The sequence below is a fragment of the Gallinula chloropus genome, assembly GCF_964237585.1.
Source record: "Gallinula chloropus genome assembly, chromosome: Z".
Lineage (NCBI taxonomy): Eukaryota > Metazoa > Chordata > Aves > Gruiformes > Rallidae > Gallinula > Gallinula chloropus.
The window spans coordinates 37,543,229-37,561,083 of record NC_140089.1 but is presented as its reverse complement, the minus strand read 5'-3'; the positions used below and the strand labels follow the sequence as shown (position 1 = coordinate 37,561,083).

The following is a 17,855-nucleotide window of genomic DNA, read 5'->3' as shown; positions in this document are numbered from 1 at the left end:
GCCGCGATTGACGCGCTCGCCGCAGCTGGCTCCGAGCGCCGCGCGCGCACGCCCCCGGGCCGGGAGCTGCCCCGAGCGAGCCGCCGCGGCGGTAACTGGGGTTGGAAGTAGAACCGGCCTGCCGGGAGCGGGGCAGACCGCTAGCCCGTTTCTCTGCCGTCCCCAGCGGCTCCCCTTCATTTTCGCTTCCCGCTTCAGTTCGGCGCCGTCGACCCCCCCTTGGGGCGTGCGGCCCTGCCGGGGGCACTGCCTGGCCGGCCGCCCGCCCCGGGCCACGCTCCCCTCCCGTGTTGCTTTAAGGGCCGGCGGGGCGGGGCCAGGCGGAGGGGCTCGCGGCCGCGCTGGCGCGCCCCATTGGCTGGCCGCGCCCCCTCGGTGCCCGCCCCCTCCCGAACACTGTTATGTCTGTGTCTCGGTGTCAGTCCGGTGCCTGGTGCGCATGCGTCGTGTCTGGTCGTGTAGCCGGCGGGGCCAGTGCTAGTGCTGCAGCCGGGGGTGCCGCCGCGGAGTCGGTGTGCTGCCGCGGGGGAGAGGCGGCGGGCGGCGAGAGAAGCGAGGCGGAGGATGTTCGCTGTCCGCCCGGCGCTCCTCTGCTCTCCCGCCATCGCCTCCGTCTTCATGAATTAGTGCGTCGGGTTCGGGGCGGGGGGCGGGAGCGAGCGCTCCGGCGGAACCGGCGCCCCAGGCATGGCCAGCTCGGTGAGTATCGCGGTCCCGCCGCCTCCGCTTCGCGCTGCCCGGCGCCGGCGGGCGTTCGCCGCCGGGAAGGGCTTCGCGTGACGGGAACTCCTCCTCGCCTGCGGCTTTCCCTGCCTCCCCGCCGCCTTCCCGCCGCTCCCGGCAGCGGCAAGCAGCGCGCACGCACCCGCAGCGAGGCGGCGGGTGTCGCCTCAGCCGCGATCCCGCCGGCGCGCCGGCGGTCCTGGGCGTGGAGGCGCCTGCGAGGGGGACGGCGCGTCCCTGACAGCGGCCCCCGGCTACCCGCGCCCGCAGGACGGCACCGCGGGCCGGCGGCTGCTCCTCCCCGCGTCCTCCCGGTCGCAGCGAGAGCTCTTCTACGCCCTCGTCTGTATAGCCGGTGTTTTGTTCCGCGGCTGCGGTGATGCCGCCTTCCTATTTGTGTTCCTCTTGCCAGGTTTACGGTGCCGTTTGGTCCGTGTGCGTTCCCCCTCGGCCAGTGATGGGGCGGTTGCCCATCGGCCGGCCGCCCAGCTCTTCTTCCCCGGGCGCTCACCGGGCGCACCCTGCTTCTTTCTCCCCCGCAGTACGCCGTCCAGGTGAAGCTGGAGCTGGGGCACCGGGCCCAGGTCAGGAAGAAACCCACGGTGGAGGGCTTCACTCACGACTGGATGGTGTTTGTCAGAGGGCCCGAGCACAGCAATATTCAGCACTTTGTGGAGAAAGTCGTCTTTCACCTGCACGAGAGCTTCCCCAGGCCGAAAAGAGGTAGGTAGGGCGCGCCGCCGGCTGCCCCGACGGGACCGGCATCCCGCCCTTAGCGCTGGCGGCCTCCCCGGCTCCGGGCGGCTGGTAGCGGCATCTCCCCCTAGATAAGCGCTTCCCAACCGGCCCGGAGCGGGCGCAGCTGCTGGGTCTGTGCCGGTCCCCGTGGAGAACAAAAGCGGCCGTCGGTGCGGTGGTGGGCTGCCGGTGGCCCGTCTCCCGCCCCGCGGCGGGGGCATAGGCGGGGAGCTCTTTCCTGCCGCTTCCCCTCTCCCGCACTCGGTCGCAGCTGCCTGCGGGCCCGCCAGAAGCGCGGGTGCCGGCGCTTTCTGCGTTCTGGTCGGTGGCGCGGGGCTCGCTTCTGTCTCGGCGCCGGTCTGCGCCCTCTGTGAAGGTTTTGCCCGCGTGTTTCTGGCCGGTGCTGCCTTCTCTCGATGTACTAAATGCCTGACTTGGCCAGGGAAGCCTGGAAACGACCTGCTCCGCTTTTGTTACTTGTGTTTGGACTCCCCCAGCGCTTTGCTGTCCGGTTAGTTCTCTAGTTCATCATCAGGGCGACAGCCTTTCCAAAGTACACGAAAACTTCTTGCAAGCCGTGTGTCTGTGGTGTGTAGGTGCCCACACGACTTGGACCGGGAGAGGTGTAAGAAGCCTTTTGTTTTTAGAACTGATTCTTGAGCCCTTGGTGTCCTGTTTATTGTAGTTGGATTAGAAAAGGTAACAGTACAAATAAAAGGAGCGAGCAGGCTTATTTATCTGTGGAGACACAATGGTTAGTAGTTCTCTTTTGTTTGATCTGTAATCTTTATTGGCACCTAGAACTCCTGCAGTTCCTTAGAACAATATCATCATAAATTCTGTCTGCTTAGAGCTAGGTGGGTAAAAAATGAATGTTCAGGGAGGAAAAAAACCCCAGGAAATTTCTCAGTGTTGAGAGTAAAAAAACCCCAAACTAGGGTTTCTAAATATAAAGATATCAAGCTATGGTGTTACGTTAATTATTGTGTTTCATCTAAATTATTTTCATACCTTTGAGCAGTGAAGTGGAAGAATTGCAGCATTTCAGCTGCTGAGATTATCTTCTAAAGTATAGACTATTAACTCCCTTAAATCGTTGTAGAGTCAACACATTTTTTTAATCTATTGTAAACTAGTGCTCTACTGCACAAATGGTTTTCAGTGGATCATATGAAATACTGCAGTATTTTTGATGAATTGCCTAGACTGCACTGTGGACTTTTTCTCCTGTTTTCTGTTTCTTTGACCTAAAATCATGTTCTTCTGTACAAGAGACAGTTTGGCAGAGAAACTTGTGAGAACATATCTTGAGTAGCCTAAATAAGTGAGAGAGCATTATGTGTGTTCAAGGAATTAGATGCATTGAAATCAGTTGTAGAAAGTGCATTTAACATCTTGAAACTTTGAGGGTGTTTGTGATGCCGTCTCCTTTTGTTATCCATGTTTTATTTATATACTTGCCTGGTCTTGGGGGACATGACTGCAGCAGGCTTGGGGGTTGGTTACTAGGTGTGATGTGGAGCTTGGTAAGCAAGAATATGTTTCAGGACTTTCGCAAGGGAGAGATGCATGGTTTGCCTCTGGTAGTGCTTTGTGTCTCCAGCTGCTGAGTTTAGTTATGCAGTCATTTAAGGCATTGTTTTAAAGTGTTTATTTTGGGGTTTTATTTGTATGCATCACTTTCATGATGTGGCAACTGCTGGGAAAGATGCCAACTTATATAGCCCGGGAGGGGACGTGTGATACTGTGACTGCACAGGACTGGGTTGTAGAACACTGCCTCTGCTTCCACCCAGCAGAGAGTTGGCTCAGATGGCAAACACTCCATTCACTTCTGCGCTTTGCTTAGCCTCCAAAAACTAAAGCAACGAGTGAAAAACAGGTACTGAAGAAATTTAAGGCCCCTGAAATCACAATGGGAGACTGTGTGTTGCTGAGAGTGATCCATGTGTGAACTATCTAGTGCATTTTCTGCTCTTTAGAAGCATTTAAAACGGTGGTGGTGATGTGTGCCCCGTTAACAGGACTGTTTTGCTTGCCTTTCTAACTTACTTTATTCAGATATATTAACTGAATTGGTAATCTAGGTTTGCTTGGTTCTGTAGATCAGTGCTGTTAGCTTGACCTCAGATGCATTCAGGGTGGTATATTAAATGTTACATGTTTAATGGCAATGGTACACATGCTGGTTGTGTTAGCCAAGATACCTGTTTTCCATCATTCCCTCTGTAGTTGTATGCTCTATTATTTTCGTATAAGATAACTTATCAGTTGAAGATACTTGATAAGTTCTCAAACTAATTCTGAGCTAGGGCTTTAACAAGCTGAAGTAGGTGTACAGTATTAACCAAAACACTAGTATACTGACAAGCCATAACACCTAGCACTCTGGTTAAGTGATTGAAGAATCCCTGGATTTATGCTGTGAATGGCTGCTTTAATATGTATGCTTACTAGGAAAAGTTGTAATTCATGTTGTCTATCTGTAGAGCTCACAGATTGATTTGAAAATGATAATTAAATAGGCTATCATAGGTGTTACAGCCTTGTAACAGTCTCTTTTTGTTGCTAGAGCACGACTTGTTAGCAGCATAGCCATTCCAGACATCAATGGGGAGAAGGGAGATGAATCATTTTTAGTGCATGTGCTTTGCATGTTTATGAGAATAGTTGGATAAACTGTCAGTTTGCTGGCTACAGCTCTGGCTTTGCTTATCTTTTTTTCTGGCTATACCAGGGATTTTGGAAATACCAGAGGTCGGTGGTGAGTTTGCAAAGGTGTGTCCAAGTGTTTGCTCTACTAATAGTTGCTGCAGAGCAAGCAGGGTCCTGTACCCCGAAGTTGTGTCAGTTTTAAGGTGGAAACGTAGCCAGGGACAGTGTACAGTCACTGGAGTGCAGCACAGGTTGATTTGTGTCTGTTGATTGGATATGAAGGTGGTGGTGACCAACAGAGAACAGAGCATTGATAAGTTAAAGTGAGCAAATAAAATAGTCTCCTTCAGGTTTCACTGTGTCTTACCTTAAAAATCTTGAGCTTGGCAGTGGTTTTACTGTTTTCTGTTTGCCTTGTAGTGACTGAGTGCTTCAGTTTACCCTGACAAGGTGGAGTGCAAAGGCATTTGCAGTGACTGGTTCTCCGTGCTTCCTCCCACTTTAATGGCCTGCTCCAGCTGTCTGACTTCCATGAGTAGTTTCATGAGGGGCGGCTACAGAACTACTAGTCGGGTTAAACAAAGCGGTCTCATGTACAATCTCAGTTTTGAGTACAGTTTGCAAGACAAAAGCTCTGTGAAATTGTCATGCAGTCACAAATACATCACGATGCCGAAGTAAACTTGGTAAGAGAAGGCGTGAAGAATTTCTAAGGTTCTAGGTTTATTTCAAAGCGTGTCCTGCTTACCTGTCGTTATTCATGTGAAGAAAATAGTGCTGTGTGTAGAGATGTAGGATTTTAAAGCACGTTTGTTGAATGAGATTTGTCACCAGGTTACTGTTAGTTTTGATCTGCTGCAATACTGCCTCCGAAAGAGGAGCTGTTGCTCTTGTCTGGTAACATGTCTCAATTATTTCTTTGGATGCTAAACAATGTAGAAATATTTCTTTGTCTTACTACCTAATGAATGTTGGTGCCCTGCAACAGAAGTCCAACTTACTATTTGTCTTACAGTATTTCAGATGGATAAAGAAAAACATCTCTTCTTTCAATGACTTATTTATAAGTACACGTCAAAAACTACATGGGAACTAGTGTGGCCCGAGTGGTTAAGTTTCTATTAATCAGTGGTGCATGTTGAGAAACTAGACCTTTTTTTCTCATGAAAAAAGATCTGGGCTTATATTTTTGTGCTAATAACTTGGTATGTCACTGGTGCTTTGGACACTGAGTGTTGTAACTTGTAAGTGGGAGGTGTTGTCCTCCTCTGTGGAGCTGAGGGAGACAATAGTTGCCAACTTTTACGATGATATGGCAAAGTGATGGAAGTGGAGCTGCTGCTTGTTCTGCTATAGGATGAACTAAACTGTAACATTCTAGAAAGTGCATGTTTCCAGTAGTGCTTTCTGTAGTGCAGAGTGAGGCGTAATGGGGCATAGTGCTTTGAAGCAGAATTAGCTACTGGAAAAGGTGCTGATGATTTCTTCCTACTCAACATATCCTTTTTCTTCTCATATGAAAGCTTTTCCAGTTTTTGTTCTTGAAGTTAGTCTTCCTTAGAAAGTTAAAAAATCCCCTCTGTTGAATCCATTGTGCTGCTGGACTCCAGTAAAGAAGAAGAGACTGAAAGATGCAGTCCTTGTGGTCACTGGCATTTATTTCTGTTAGGTTCTCTTATGCTATGTTTGTCCCAGACGCCACAATATTTTGAACCATGGCAGGGTAAGAGCCTTTTGGCACAGGAAGCATGAGGCCAGTGGTGGTGGTGGCTCTTGTCTACCTGGTGGAAGGGGCTGCCTGCATAAACCTGAAAGCTGACTTCAGTTCTGACACATCATTGTCCGTGGTGACATGTGGTGTGAGGGGCACCTGGTTCTGTCTCTTCCACCCTCAGTGAATGGCAGTGTAATTGCAGAGTAGAAACTGCATTAAGAGCATCCTTCAGTTTGATTTTAAGTTGTTCTTGGGAAAACATATCTTTAAATCTGACATAGAGTACACAGGATTTGATTTATACAGGGTAAATGTTTTTGATTGTGATTTTAAAATACTTAGTAAAAAAATTATATAGCTTTTTAGTGCCCTGTACACTACCTTGACATTAAAAAAATGCCAATCAAATTCTGCTTTTGTGCATTTGGATTTGTAGTTCAGTTTTTGTACAAAATTGATTGCTCAACTTGTAATGGACAGATTGGTGCAGTTTCAAGATGTAGATAGACTCCTCGATGGAGATGTTTTGGTCTGCTGCTTTTAAAGAATGTTTAAATTTTTTTGCACTGGCAGCTTAATCCTCAGCACATCTCATACTATATTTTAAAACAGTCTCTAGTGATCTATATTTTAGCTGTAAAAATGCTTTATGAAGCTCCCTAAAAGTATTTATTGATAACATGCCAGCCAAGAAAATAATTTAAATATCTTTGAATCAATTTTGATTATGAAAAACCATGCAATTATCCCATGATAATTTTGATTATTTCTTTATTCTTTAGCATTGTTGTTGTTTGCTTTTCAAATATTTTACTGTGTTAGGCATCACATTAGTGGAAGGGAAAGAAGATCCTTAGCTCGCCTTACATTGCTAACCCCATTTTATTAGTGTCTTGACCACAGTGCAAAGGCTGTTGCTTTTATTATCTTGCATGCCTGTCTTGTAAAATTCTGGACAAAATGACCAAACAATATTATCTCATTCACTGTTCTTACTTAATATTTTTTCTCATTTTGATGACTTTTAAATACTTGGGGGTAGGGTGTGTGTGTGTGTGTGTGTGTAGAGAATGGTCTTTCCCTCCACTTCTTAAAGTCAATGAGAGACTTAACTCTTTATTAGTTTTAGTCAATTCAGTGGCTTGACATTAGGGACCTACAGCTTCTTACCATATGACTTGATTTTTCCCTTTGTAGCAGCTATTGCAGGCAGCTGGTCAAGATCAGCAAACAGTTCTCTGCTAGATACTTTAGTAGGATATTTAGCTATGCTTGTAAGAACTTTAATCAATTGTAGGCCTGTTTTTATTTCGGTTTTTTTCCTCTCTCAAACTTTGGTTAAACCTAACACTTAAGGTGTGATGGGCGTGTGATATTTCTTTTTCCATCAGTCTTACAGATACAGGTTTGATACTGCACCTTTTAGGGCAGGAGTTCCTGTTACAGCTGCAGAATGGTTGTGTTACTGCACATGGATTTGCTCATCAGTGGATTTCAGCTGTAGACAGATGAAGCTTCTGATACCTTGTGAAGAATTTTGTTTAACCTGAAACTCTCAAGGCTAAATGTTACTACTTTAATAAGAGTTTGAGTAACTTTGAGAGTATGTATGTTTTCAAGTGTACTTTCTCATTCAGTCACAAGGGCAATCACAGTTTTCTTTTTCAAAGAGAGTAATAAGAGTTTGAATATAGGGAAGCTATAAGCTATTGAGTTTCATCTTTAGATGAGTGGCATCAGTAAGTAGTGGCTTTGACTGCCTCCGCTACGGGAAAATCTCCTGTCTAATACAGACTTTTCCCTCCCTGATAAGTTTCTGAATCTTTTTCCTGTTCAAGGTCAATGCTTATGCTTTATTTATAAGGTCTTGATACCTAGATTGAACTGTGTACATGTGTTTTATGAGTAACAAATCTCATGATTCCTTTCTATGAGAAGTGATTTGCTGTCTGCTAAGGCTTGCACTGCATTTCATTTAAATGACAATAAATGCAGATTGAAGTGTCACAATAGGTTTTTATATTTGCTCAAGATATGTAGTGACTGTGTGGTCTGTAGTACCTCAGCATGACTAGATATGTGAGTATCAAGGTCACTACATCCTCCAGTTTCACAGACTTACAGTTTTTAATGTTCACTTGCACATCTTTTTTACTTGGTTTATAGTGTGTTTTGTGTTCAATGCTTGCTTTTGTCATTCTCCTGCCTGGGATGTCTAGTTTGGGCTGATGTCTTCCCCCCTGCCACTGTGTTTCTGCAAGGGGAAATGCTGATTTCTGTCAGAACTGCCACTCAGTTCTGACTCTTGCACTTTAACTCTCAAAAGATTAATTAGGTTATTTATTTCACATTATTGATTTTAATAGCATTTAATTGCTAATTAAGTATTTTTAGGTTTAGCAAGTTTGTGGTTACATCTTTCTAAAGCTGCAGTAATAATAATACACTGATTGTAAATCTTCTGGATTTTAGATCGTAGGAAATAAAATGTAGTTTCAGAACCTGTTCAGTTTTGGACTTTCAGCACTGGGACAAGCTACTCAGGGAGATTGTGGAGTCTTCTTTGGGGATAATCAAGACCAGTCTGGATGCCTACCTGCGTGACCTGTTCTAGGGAGCCTGCTTTGGCAGGGGGGTTGGACTCTATAATCTCTAGAGGTCCCTTCCAACCCCTACAATTCTGTGATTCTGTACACAAGACTCTTCAATAGCTGTAGAATAACACTCGCCTGAAGCACTGCGTGTAAGATCAACTTCATTACTTCTTTGGCAGTGTGAGAGCAAAGATACCTCAACATATTCAAATCAGTAGACAGGTAAATGTATTTGAGAAAATGGAAGCTGCTGGGATGGTTGATGGGTGGTAGTTGGGTTTTTTTTTTGTTACTCTAACTTCTGTGTGGTTTATATCCTCAGAAAAAGATATATAAGAAATTTTCAAACCACATCTTCACTATTACAGGTTAGACAGTTTGAGCTGCAGACATAGTTATGTCTGTTAAAATTTTTAATTACTGTATTAGCTGTAAAATCTTGAAAATCTGATTTGTGTGGGGTTTTTTTTGTGGTACTGTTGAAGGTGTGAAGGCTGCTCTTGTAACAGTGCTGTGTAGCATGGTTATGGGTTGTTTTCTGGTGTGTTCACTGTGGGCTATGGTTGTTTGTGGGTTTTTGTTTTGGGTGTTTTTTTCAGGTTTTGGGGAAGAAATGCTCAAGAGTGTTATTCTGGTAGAATTTGTGGAAATGACTGACAGCTTGGTAGTGACAATGTATAAAGCCTGTTGATAGTGCTTACAATAGGTGGAGAAAGCATGAATTAATTTGTAAAGGTTTGATCCAGGATGAAGTCTGTAGGTGTTGCAGTTTGACTATATTGGTTTTTGTGAGCTTCTTATGATGAACACCTGCTCTTTTAAACCAGCAGAATGCAGTTCCTGTGCAATCATTCTGTTTTCTTCCTTCCTGATACTAGTTGACAGGCATGTATGAAAATAAAGGACCAGTCACATGCTAGCGCTTCCATATGTTTGCTGGGAAATTATGGTTTCTCATCTTGTCACAAAACACTTAGCTTCTAATTGAAAAGGTTTGCTTTTTGTATGCCTGTTGTCTTTCGGTTGTGCTTTGTAGTGCATAAAGGTGAGGAAGAACAGGTTGGTACTTAATATACTTGTATGCTTAAGTCTCCTATGTAGGAATTAAATTAAATTTTAATGTATTATACTGCCTGCTGGTAAAGGATGCAGATAAATAGTGTTTTTTGTAATGTTGAAAATTAAGAAAGAAACAACCCCTGTATACTGCTGGGTAAAACTTCTTGGTCAGTACCTGTTGAAGTCATTAAGTTCTTCCTGGGATGCTATTTATTTAAATAGTGGGCAAGACTCTTGGTACCAGTCAGAGGTTTCTCAACAGTATCCTTGTGACGGTGCACCGAGGCAGAGCCTCACAATGCTTAGCTCTCTCCCTTGCCTTCAAGCTATGGGCTGATCATGTGCTGAGCTCCTGCTCTGTCTCTGGTTCTGTTTTGGAGCTCAGGTTTGTTTCATTGAGCTCCTGGAACAAACTCAGTGGTGCTGGATGAGTTTGACTTTTAAAATCTGGTGCACTGTGGTGACAGGTGTCACCAGCTGTGACATGATGTAAATGACAGATGTAATCTAACTTGTTTTAAATGTATTTCAGACCTAGTCTTAGTGTTGGATGTGAATGAATTGCATTTCTATGGCTTCAGTAACTTGTCTGTAATTTTACATGAAGCATAGATCTGCACAGTAGCATGTGTGTGTGTTTCTTACAGGGTCTTGCTCATAAGGATAAATACTAAGATAGGTGTTTGTGTTTCAGATGGTGATGATGGCAGAGATTATAGTCCAAACTGCATTAATACACACAACAAAACAACAAAAAGCAGAGCTGAAAAAGAAGTGTGAGGTGGATTGTGTTTTCTGATTATGGTTACAAACCACTCAGTATCCTAAACTTACTGTTTGTACCTGCTGTTCTAAAGCCTGTAGAAAAACTCCACCCAACTCAGTGAGACACTAATAATTTTCCTCATGCTAGCTAGGAGTAAAGTTAACATAACATCCGTCTCAAAACAGTTGTGTTGACAGGAATGATGTTCTATGTTTGTGGGCTTGTAAGGGAAGTAGAGGACTTTATTTGTATACATAGAGGGAGACAATGTTTCACCTTTCATGTGTTTAACTTTACAGGGCAAATAATCTGGAAAGGAGTAATACTGAGGTTCAGTTGAGACAGAACTACTTGATGCTATGGGCTTAGGGCCAGCAACTGTGTTTTGTTGTGTGTGGGGTAAAAAGGGCAGGTCCAGAAATATTTACTGGTACACAGAGTAGCCTTTCCTGGAAGTGGAGGAAGTTTTCTTGAGGAGTTCTGATATGTATTAAATGGGTAAATAGCTTTTTAGTTCCTCTTGTGAACCAATGCGAGACTCTAATAATTAACAAAAGAAAATGTTTGCGCCCATATTTTATCTAACATAATGTAAGTTCCAAGTGAATATTTTATTGAAGCATTTGTTAAAACATTTACAGAACAGCTATAATTCATCACAGTGGAAACATCTCGCTTTCCTGAAAAGCAGGAGAGAAGGAGATTGGACTTGAAATATTCTGCACTAACTTATTTAATAAAAAGGCAGTTAGAACACATAGATGTACTCTCTATAGTGTGGTCTCAGCTTCTTCTGTCTCCTCCATAAGTGTGGGAAGGCAGCAGCCTTGTAACTGGTCTCTGGTGTGGTTCAACCCCAGCTGTCAATTAAGCCCAATGCAGCTGCTCACTCACTTCCCCCCCCAGCAGGGTGGGGGAGAGAAGCCAGAGAGGAAAAGTGAGAACTTGTGGGTTGAGATAAAGACAGTTTATTAGGTTAACTATGGAAGAGAGTAGTAATAATCTATTTCTCTTATTAAGTGATGCACAAATGCAATTGTCTAGTGCTTGCGAAAAGGGAAAAAGTGTGCACCTGGCAGGATGTGGGAACCTGGAAAGTCCTTGACAGACTGGACAAGGGGCAATGGCTGCAAGTTGGGGCTCAGGAAGTTCCACACCAACATGTGGAAGAACTTTTACACAGTGAGGGTGACAGAGCCCTGGGACAGGCTGCCCAGGGAGGTGGTGGAGTCTCCTTCTCTGGAGATATTCAAGATATGTCCTAGGGAGCTGCTTTGGCAGGGAGGTTGGACCCGATGATCTCTCGAGGTCCCTTCCAACCCCTACGATTCTGTGATTCTGTAGAGTGGGCAGCACAACAGCTCAGCAACAACTGAAGACATCGCTGTGTTATCAATGTTGTTCTCATACTAAATCCAAATCACAGCACTATAGAGGGTACTTTCAGCTGAAAACAAAACAAGAAAATTTGTATTTACCTAGCATGTTTTCTTATAAGGATACTGGCTTTTTATTATTCTTTAATACCATCCTCTATGTAATGCTTTCCTAGATACAGCATTTCTAACAGTCAGCTCTAAGTAGCTGCTTAGCTGCTTTTATTAAAAAAAAATGTGAGGTATTTGTGTTTAAATTATTGTGAAGCAACTCCCATTCAAGTTCTTTGGGTGCCTTGGGCAATCTTGTGCAAATAAACCAAGACCAGCCTTTGAACCTAAATCAAATAAGGTAGCCCAGCAACAGTCAAACACTTCAGATAGCACAGCAGTGCCTGCAGAAGCTGTCCTAGCGGCACTTTTCCAGTGGGTGGCTGGGCACATTGCAAGTTGCCCTGTCCATCTTTCAGTGCAGGAGAGATGATGATGAAAGAGGCTCTCCTAGGTAGCTGTGCCCTGAAGTACTACCTGCTTGGCTGCTCGAATGAGTTGGAGATCGCTCCTGGGAAGTGACAGTGACCTGTGCTCTTCTGGACCCAGTCAGGCAGGTTGTTCCATGTAAATCCACTTACAGCAATTCTGTAGCTCAGACCTAACAGGACCAGTGACCAAATGCTTTTAGTGGGAGCATAAGCTTCAGAAACCCACCGCAAACAAAACCACATACGTGCAGGACACCTTTTTACAAATCCTGACTGTTTCATATGCATGGAACAGTGTTTTTGTGTGGATTGTGTAGCTGTGCAGAGTTTTAAGATGAGATGATACGTTGCACCTACAGTGTTTAAATAGTTTGTGTTTTAGAAAACTGAAAGTATCTGTTGGATGTTGCACTAATTAATGAAAGGCTGTTCTTAAAATGGTAGTCATCAATTATTTTGTATTTGCTTCTGGCTTTGTTGTTATATATTGAGACATTGCACGCTGGAAAGTTTTTTTTGGGGTTGCTTTCATTTCAGCTACAAAATTCTTCCCAGACAAATTTAGTGTCTCCATTGAGTGTATACGAGAAAGAAAGTGTTTCTCAAAAATGAGGTTGTCAAACTGTGAATGACTTCTGTTTTCATTACCCTTTTTATTGTTTTTATTGCCTGGAAACTAAATAGAAACAAACTGTTCTATGAAGCAGACCTACATTAGGTTACTTCCTTGAATTTTGATATAATAAAGACAATGTTAAACGACGACTGCTGATCTTGCAGTGGTAACAAAAAACAATTTGTAAAAAAAAGTGTTGTTTTTGTTTGCAGGGATATTTGCTTCCACTTCCATCGTAGTGCCTGAACTGTAGTTTTACAGGAGTTGAAGTATTAATAAACCACTTGTAGACTGGTATTTTAAATGTACAGTCAAAATTACCCATCTGTGTTTCAATGGAATATTTAAATGCCTTTGCTTTCTTTGTTGTGTGTGTGTGTGTATTTGATTAGCTTAAATCTGGGAATTTGTCAATTTTGGTGTCGAGGTAATGGAAAATTTTACATTTTGGTTTTACTTTTTGTGGTCTGTCTAGGTAATAGTAATTTCTTGGTTAAAATCTGAATTAACTTTTGGGGGTTTTATGCATTTAGTGGTGTGTTTGATTATGTGACTATTATGTTATATAGCTAGCCTGTAGTTTGTAAATATGTATGCATTGTTTCAGAGGCATAACAACTTCTTTTTTTTACTTAAAGTAATTATTTTTGGGGGGGGGGGAGGGGAATCTGACACAGTGATTAGATCAGTGTGTTTGCCTTGAGGCATCAGTCCCTTAATCTAAACTCTGAAAACTTCTAGCACATTCTTTATTTGAAAATAAAACTACTCAGTAAAAGAAAACTGGCATCTTGTATGAAAAACACTGAAGCAAATTAAGGGCTGTTAAGACTGGCATGCAGTCAGGCACTGAAGTCAAGACTTCCTCCCCCCGCTCTGAGTAGCGAGTTCTTTTCTTTCATACGTTTTCTGTGCCCTGTTGTACTGTACATTAATCTTATATTAGTGGTCCCCATAATAGTTTTCATGAAGCCAGTTCATGGCCCCAAGGGTTTAACTGCAAATTAGGGATAGAATAAGTACAAAGTGTCTTCCAGCCATGGCCAGGTATGTGACTACAAGGGTTCTTGCAGATATTCTTGTCAAAGTTAAGAAAAGTAGACTTCATGAAAAATCTTGGAAAATTCTAAATGATCATAAGAAATGTGTTTCTTCAAAAGTGCCACAGGGGGAGGGAAGGAGGAAAAGGCACGGCTTAAGGGTTACTTTGGTTTTTTTTTCCCCTTTGTTGACTGAATCTCTTCCTTGCTCTAGATCACTAGTTTGCCTACTCCTAAAAGGAAGTATTTTAAAGAAAATTATAGATTTTATTAGGATTAAGCTCATTTTATGCAGCTCCTCTAGAGCCTGTGAATTCATTCTGTCAGGAGAAAAAATGTGATGTGGGCATGTGCCTTCTTTATACAAATCATAACTCTAGAACAGAGTGTCCAGATTTCTAATTTAATATTGACTCTGTGTATGAGTACTTGTGTATGCCTGCTCATCATAGGAGTTACTGGTGAAGCTTTTTTTAGCCTTCCACCACCAAGAAGCAGGAAGTTAAAGTAAACAAAGAGTTGAAAGTCTTTCAACCTATGAGAATTACATTACTCAGATAATGTTTGCCTGGGCCAACATGGAAGCTTCTCTCATGCAAAAAAAAATATTCATCAGTCTTCCACTCGTTGAATTCTGTATCTCTTAAATTCCAGGTCATTTAAGAGGCAGAAGCACTGCTGGTGTTATTTAAAGGGTGGTGTTGTCCCCTTGCCTTTTTCAGACATAATTCATGGATATCTGAAACTCTGTTGGTACAGCAAGAGCTAGCTCCCCCTGCCTGTAGGAGGAAAGCACCCTTTCATAATAGAAATAATAACGCAGATAACCCAAATCTTCAGGTTACCTGTGTTAGCTGACTTTCCATGCATTTCTTTGTAATTTATTACTTTCAATTTATTATTTTCCCGTAAAGGGAAAGGCAGTACTTTGCTTGCTGTGTGTGCTCTAGGCAGTTTCACCATTTGCCTCTACTATTTATGATTATTTCCTACCCCTTTCTTTGCCATCCGCACAAGAAGGGGTGAGATCTGGAAGCTTAAGCAGGAGGATGTGCTTCTCAGCTTTCGTTAGGTATTAGGGAATCAGAGATGGATGTGGTGTGCTCCCTGCCCTGCTTTCTCAAGTTGGCTGTATCTCCGCCTTCTGTTGGGCGGTGTTGACTGAAGCTGTTGCAGTTATCTCATTCGTTTGTGTTTGTTCTAAGTCACGTTACTGTCAATCATTCAATCATAATCATCTCAGTGCTAGGATTTCCATGTGTTCATGCTTGAATGTGTGGGAAATTAAGTGCTTTGTTTTACATATGTTTTCTGGAAGTTAGATTTTTTTTTTTCTTGCATTGCCCTGGGATGGCTTTGAAGCACTACAGGCAAGCCGGAATATCAAAGGACTACAGGAATTCAGCCATAATTGTTTTATGGCTGATGGCTTGCCAGAAATCAGACCTGTTTGTATAGGTAGCATAAAAAAGAGCAGTGATTTGACAATTTGGTGCCATTTATATCCACCATAAAAATAATAATAATAATAAAAAAAGTTAAAGGGGTATTTTGGAAGCAGGAACTAAGCTGTAAATGCAAATTGCTCCTCCATTTTTCTCAAAGCAATGAAAAGAAAACAGGGCTTAGGAAGCTTTTCATTGAAGTGAAGTTAACAAGCACCTTGTCTACTTCTAGGATAGTTAATACTGTACTTGCACTGTGAAATGGCATATTTGTTCCTTTAGTACAAGATGTAAAATGCATAGATTAAAACAGACTTCAAAAATTCTTGCAAACTTAACCAGGAGTATAAGTAGTCCAAGTGACACTGCTGCTGGAAAATATTAGTTAGTTTTTCTGTTGGTAGTGTAAGTGTGACGCCCTTGCTATCCTCTGGAAGTCTTCCTTGAAGTTACTTGGTTTTAGAAATCTGTTCACAATCTTACTTGAAAACCAGGGGTTAGGAAGCAGTGGATCCCCACAAGGAAGTTTTGGGGTGTTCTGCTGTTTTCCAGTATGTTGATAAACATCTGGTGACAGCAGCTTACTTTCATTTGCTTTGCTTTTCACTTGGCTGGACAGAATGCTCTGATCATTTGAGTATGTTTATGGGGTTAGCACAGTGCCCAGTGGAGAAAGATGTAGGGAGTAAGTATTCTCTGAGATAGTGTTCAGTTGCTTGTAGTAATAGCAAGTACTGGTAGATCATTTTTTCTTAAATAAAACCAGCATTTAAAGAGATGTAACCTGGCATTGGCGTGAATATCCAGTAGGAGAACCTGTCATCATGTCTCCTTACCATGTCTAAAGAGATGTGGAACTGCAGTTCTGTTGGAGAAGTAACACAACCGGTTGTTAACTGACATAAATGCCAGTACTTTACAACTACGGGGGCACCAAGACATTAGTATTGCTCAAAATTAGGACTGTTGGGGTGGTTAGCATTTAGCTCTACTCTGTAAACAAGGCAGAGCATGTTTCAGGTGGTGAAAGGAAGAATTCCTCCAATATAGAAATGGAAATTTGAGGCCCAGAAAAATGAGTGAGCCAATACACTGTGAGCATAGCAGAGGCTAGCAATTCTGCTCCAGCGTTCTGCCTTTTGTTGATCTAAGTGAACCTTCTAATAGCCAAGCTATTTTTATAGATTAGGCACACCTGATTCCTTTGTCCATGATCCCTGTCTGGTTCTTGCAAGTGCTGAAGTCTGTTGGAACATTAATAGTGTCTGACAAGCAATGAAACTTATATTCACTGTTGGACTTCGCTTCTTATAAGAACAAGGTCTGACACCTCTATTACTATGCAGATTTCACAGTATTCCCATTAACTTACTCTGAGAAGGAAGGAGACTATTATCTGAAGAATTAGTGCTGTGCTTCCTGTTACTAGTGGGACTCCTGTCACTAAAGACTGGTTTCTTTATTAACAACTCACCTATCTGTCTGTTAGTATCTGAACATTTTAATAATTTATGGGATTAATTTTAAATTCACTACTTCTGGAACTATTGATTGAAAGGTGTTTACTCTCAATGGCCTTGTTGTCATTAATTGCTTACCAGCTTTAACATTCATCTGGTAAACATGGAAGAAACACTTTATTTGTAGTTGAACTTGTCATGTAGGTTGTGGTTTTCTTCAGTAACTAAATGCAGTGAAGCCATAGCTGTTTCTTCTCGGTTTATGATGTTTGTTGCCTCATGACTTGTGTTGTGTTGCTAACATCTGTATTTTTGCATCCCTGGTAAATGTCTTCCCTCTTACAAACCAGTGCTTGAGTTTCAATTCTTGGGCCTCTCACTGAGCTGACAACATCCTTGCTGGGACAGGCTTATTCTGAAGTAGCTAGTGAGGATTTCGATTCTATAAATGTTGTATGTCATTGAATGCTTATTGCACTTAGTTTTTAAAAAACTTTGCCAGAAATGGAAAATGTACAGTTGATCCAAAGTGAAGGCCAAATAACTGGTCATGTCTGTGCAGTGAGATGTGAAGAATTCTGCATAGCTATATAGCTTAAATTGTGATTGCCACTCAATCTGTGTCTTCAGAGGGTTAGCGCTTCAAGTAACTTAGATGCAACTTGGCAGTTTGGTTGATTGAGTGTTGTGTAGCTTAAGTCGGTTGTGTTTCCCATGTCATTTACATTTGAAGTTTACTGAAGTTTTTCAGTTGTGGAGCAGTGAAAGAATGGAGGCTTGGATCTATCTCAAGAAGCTTTCAAACTCGTGGGCCACTAAAGTCAACTGGCATATGAAGGGAGGCTCTCCAGCTGTCAGTTCTAATAGCACGGCTGTAGCTATTTGCCTTTAAACAAGTTTATAGTAATAAGTATATTTGAGACCTTATTTGGCTCTCATCTTGAAATAGAATTCAGTTAAAAGGTAATAAAGTTGATTGTGATTGGTGGACATGACTGGCTTGTAGCAAGCCTACTGGGGAAGAGGTGATGCATCTGCTGTGCATCACCTGTTTTATGTGCTTGTTTGGTGTCATGTGGTTGCAGTTCTTCCCTACAATGGCATTGTAGTTCTTGGAAGAATCTGAAGTGCATCAGTTCTAAATGTGAACTCTCAGTGCCTGAGAAGCTTTAAATAGTATGGGATCC

The 17,855-nt window shown here is 42.7% G+C and overlaps 1 protein-coding gene across 1 annotated transcript in view; it reads left to right on the top strand.

The window, feature by feature from the left end:
• Positions 1 to 517: 517 nt before the first annotated feature.
• MLLT3 (MLLT3 super elongation complex subunit) overlaps positions 518 to 17,855 on the top strand; it is a gene marked incomplete at its 3' end in the record, with an annotated part of 106,439 nt that continues 89,101 nt past the window's right edge. The window contains exons 1-2 of the mRNA XM_084278554.1: positions 518 to 699; positions 1,266 to 1,446. Of these exons, the coding sequence (XP_084134680.1) occupies positions 688 to 699; positions 1,266 to 1,446 (193 nt within the window). The 5' untranslated portion in view covers positions 518 to 687. The remainder of the gene's footprint in view (positions 700 to 1,265; positions 1,447 to 17,855) is intronic.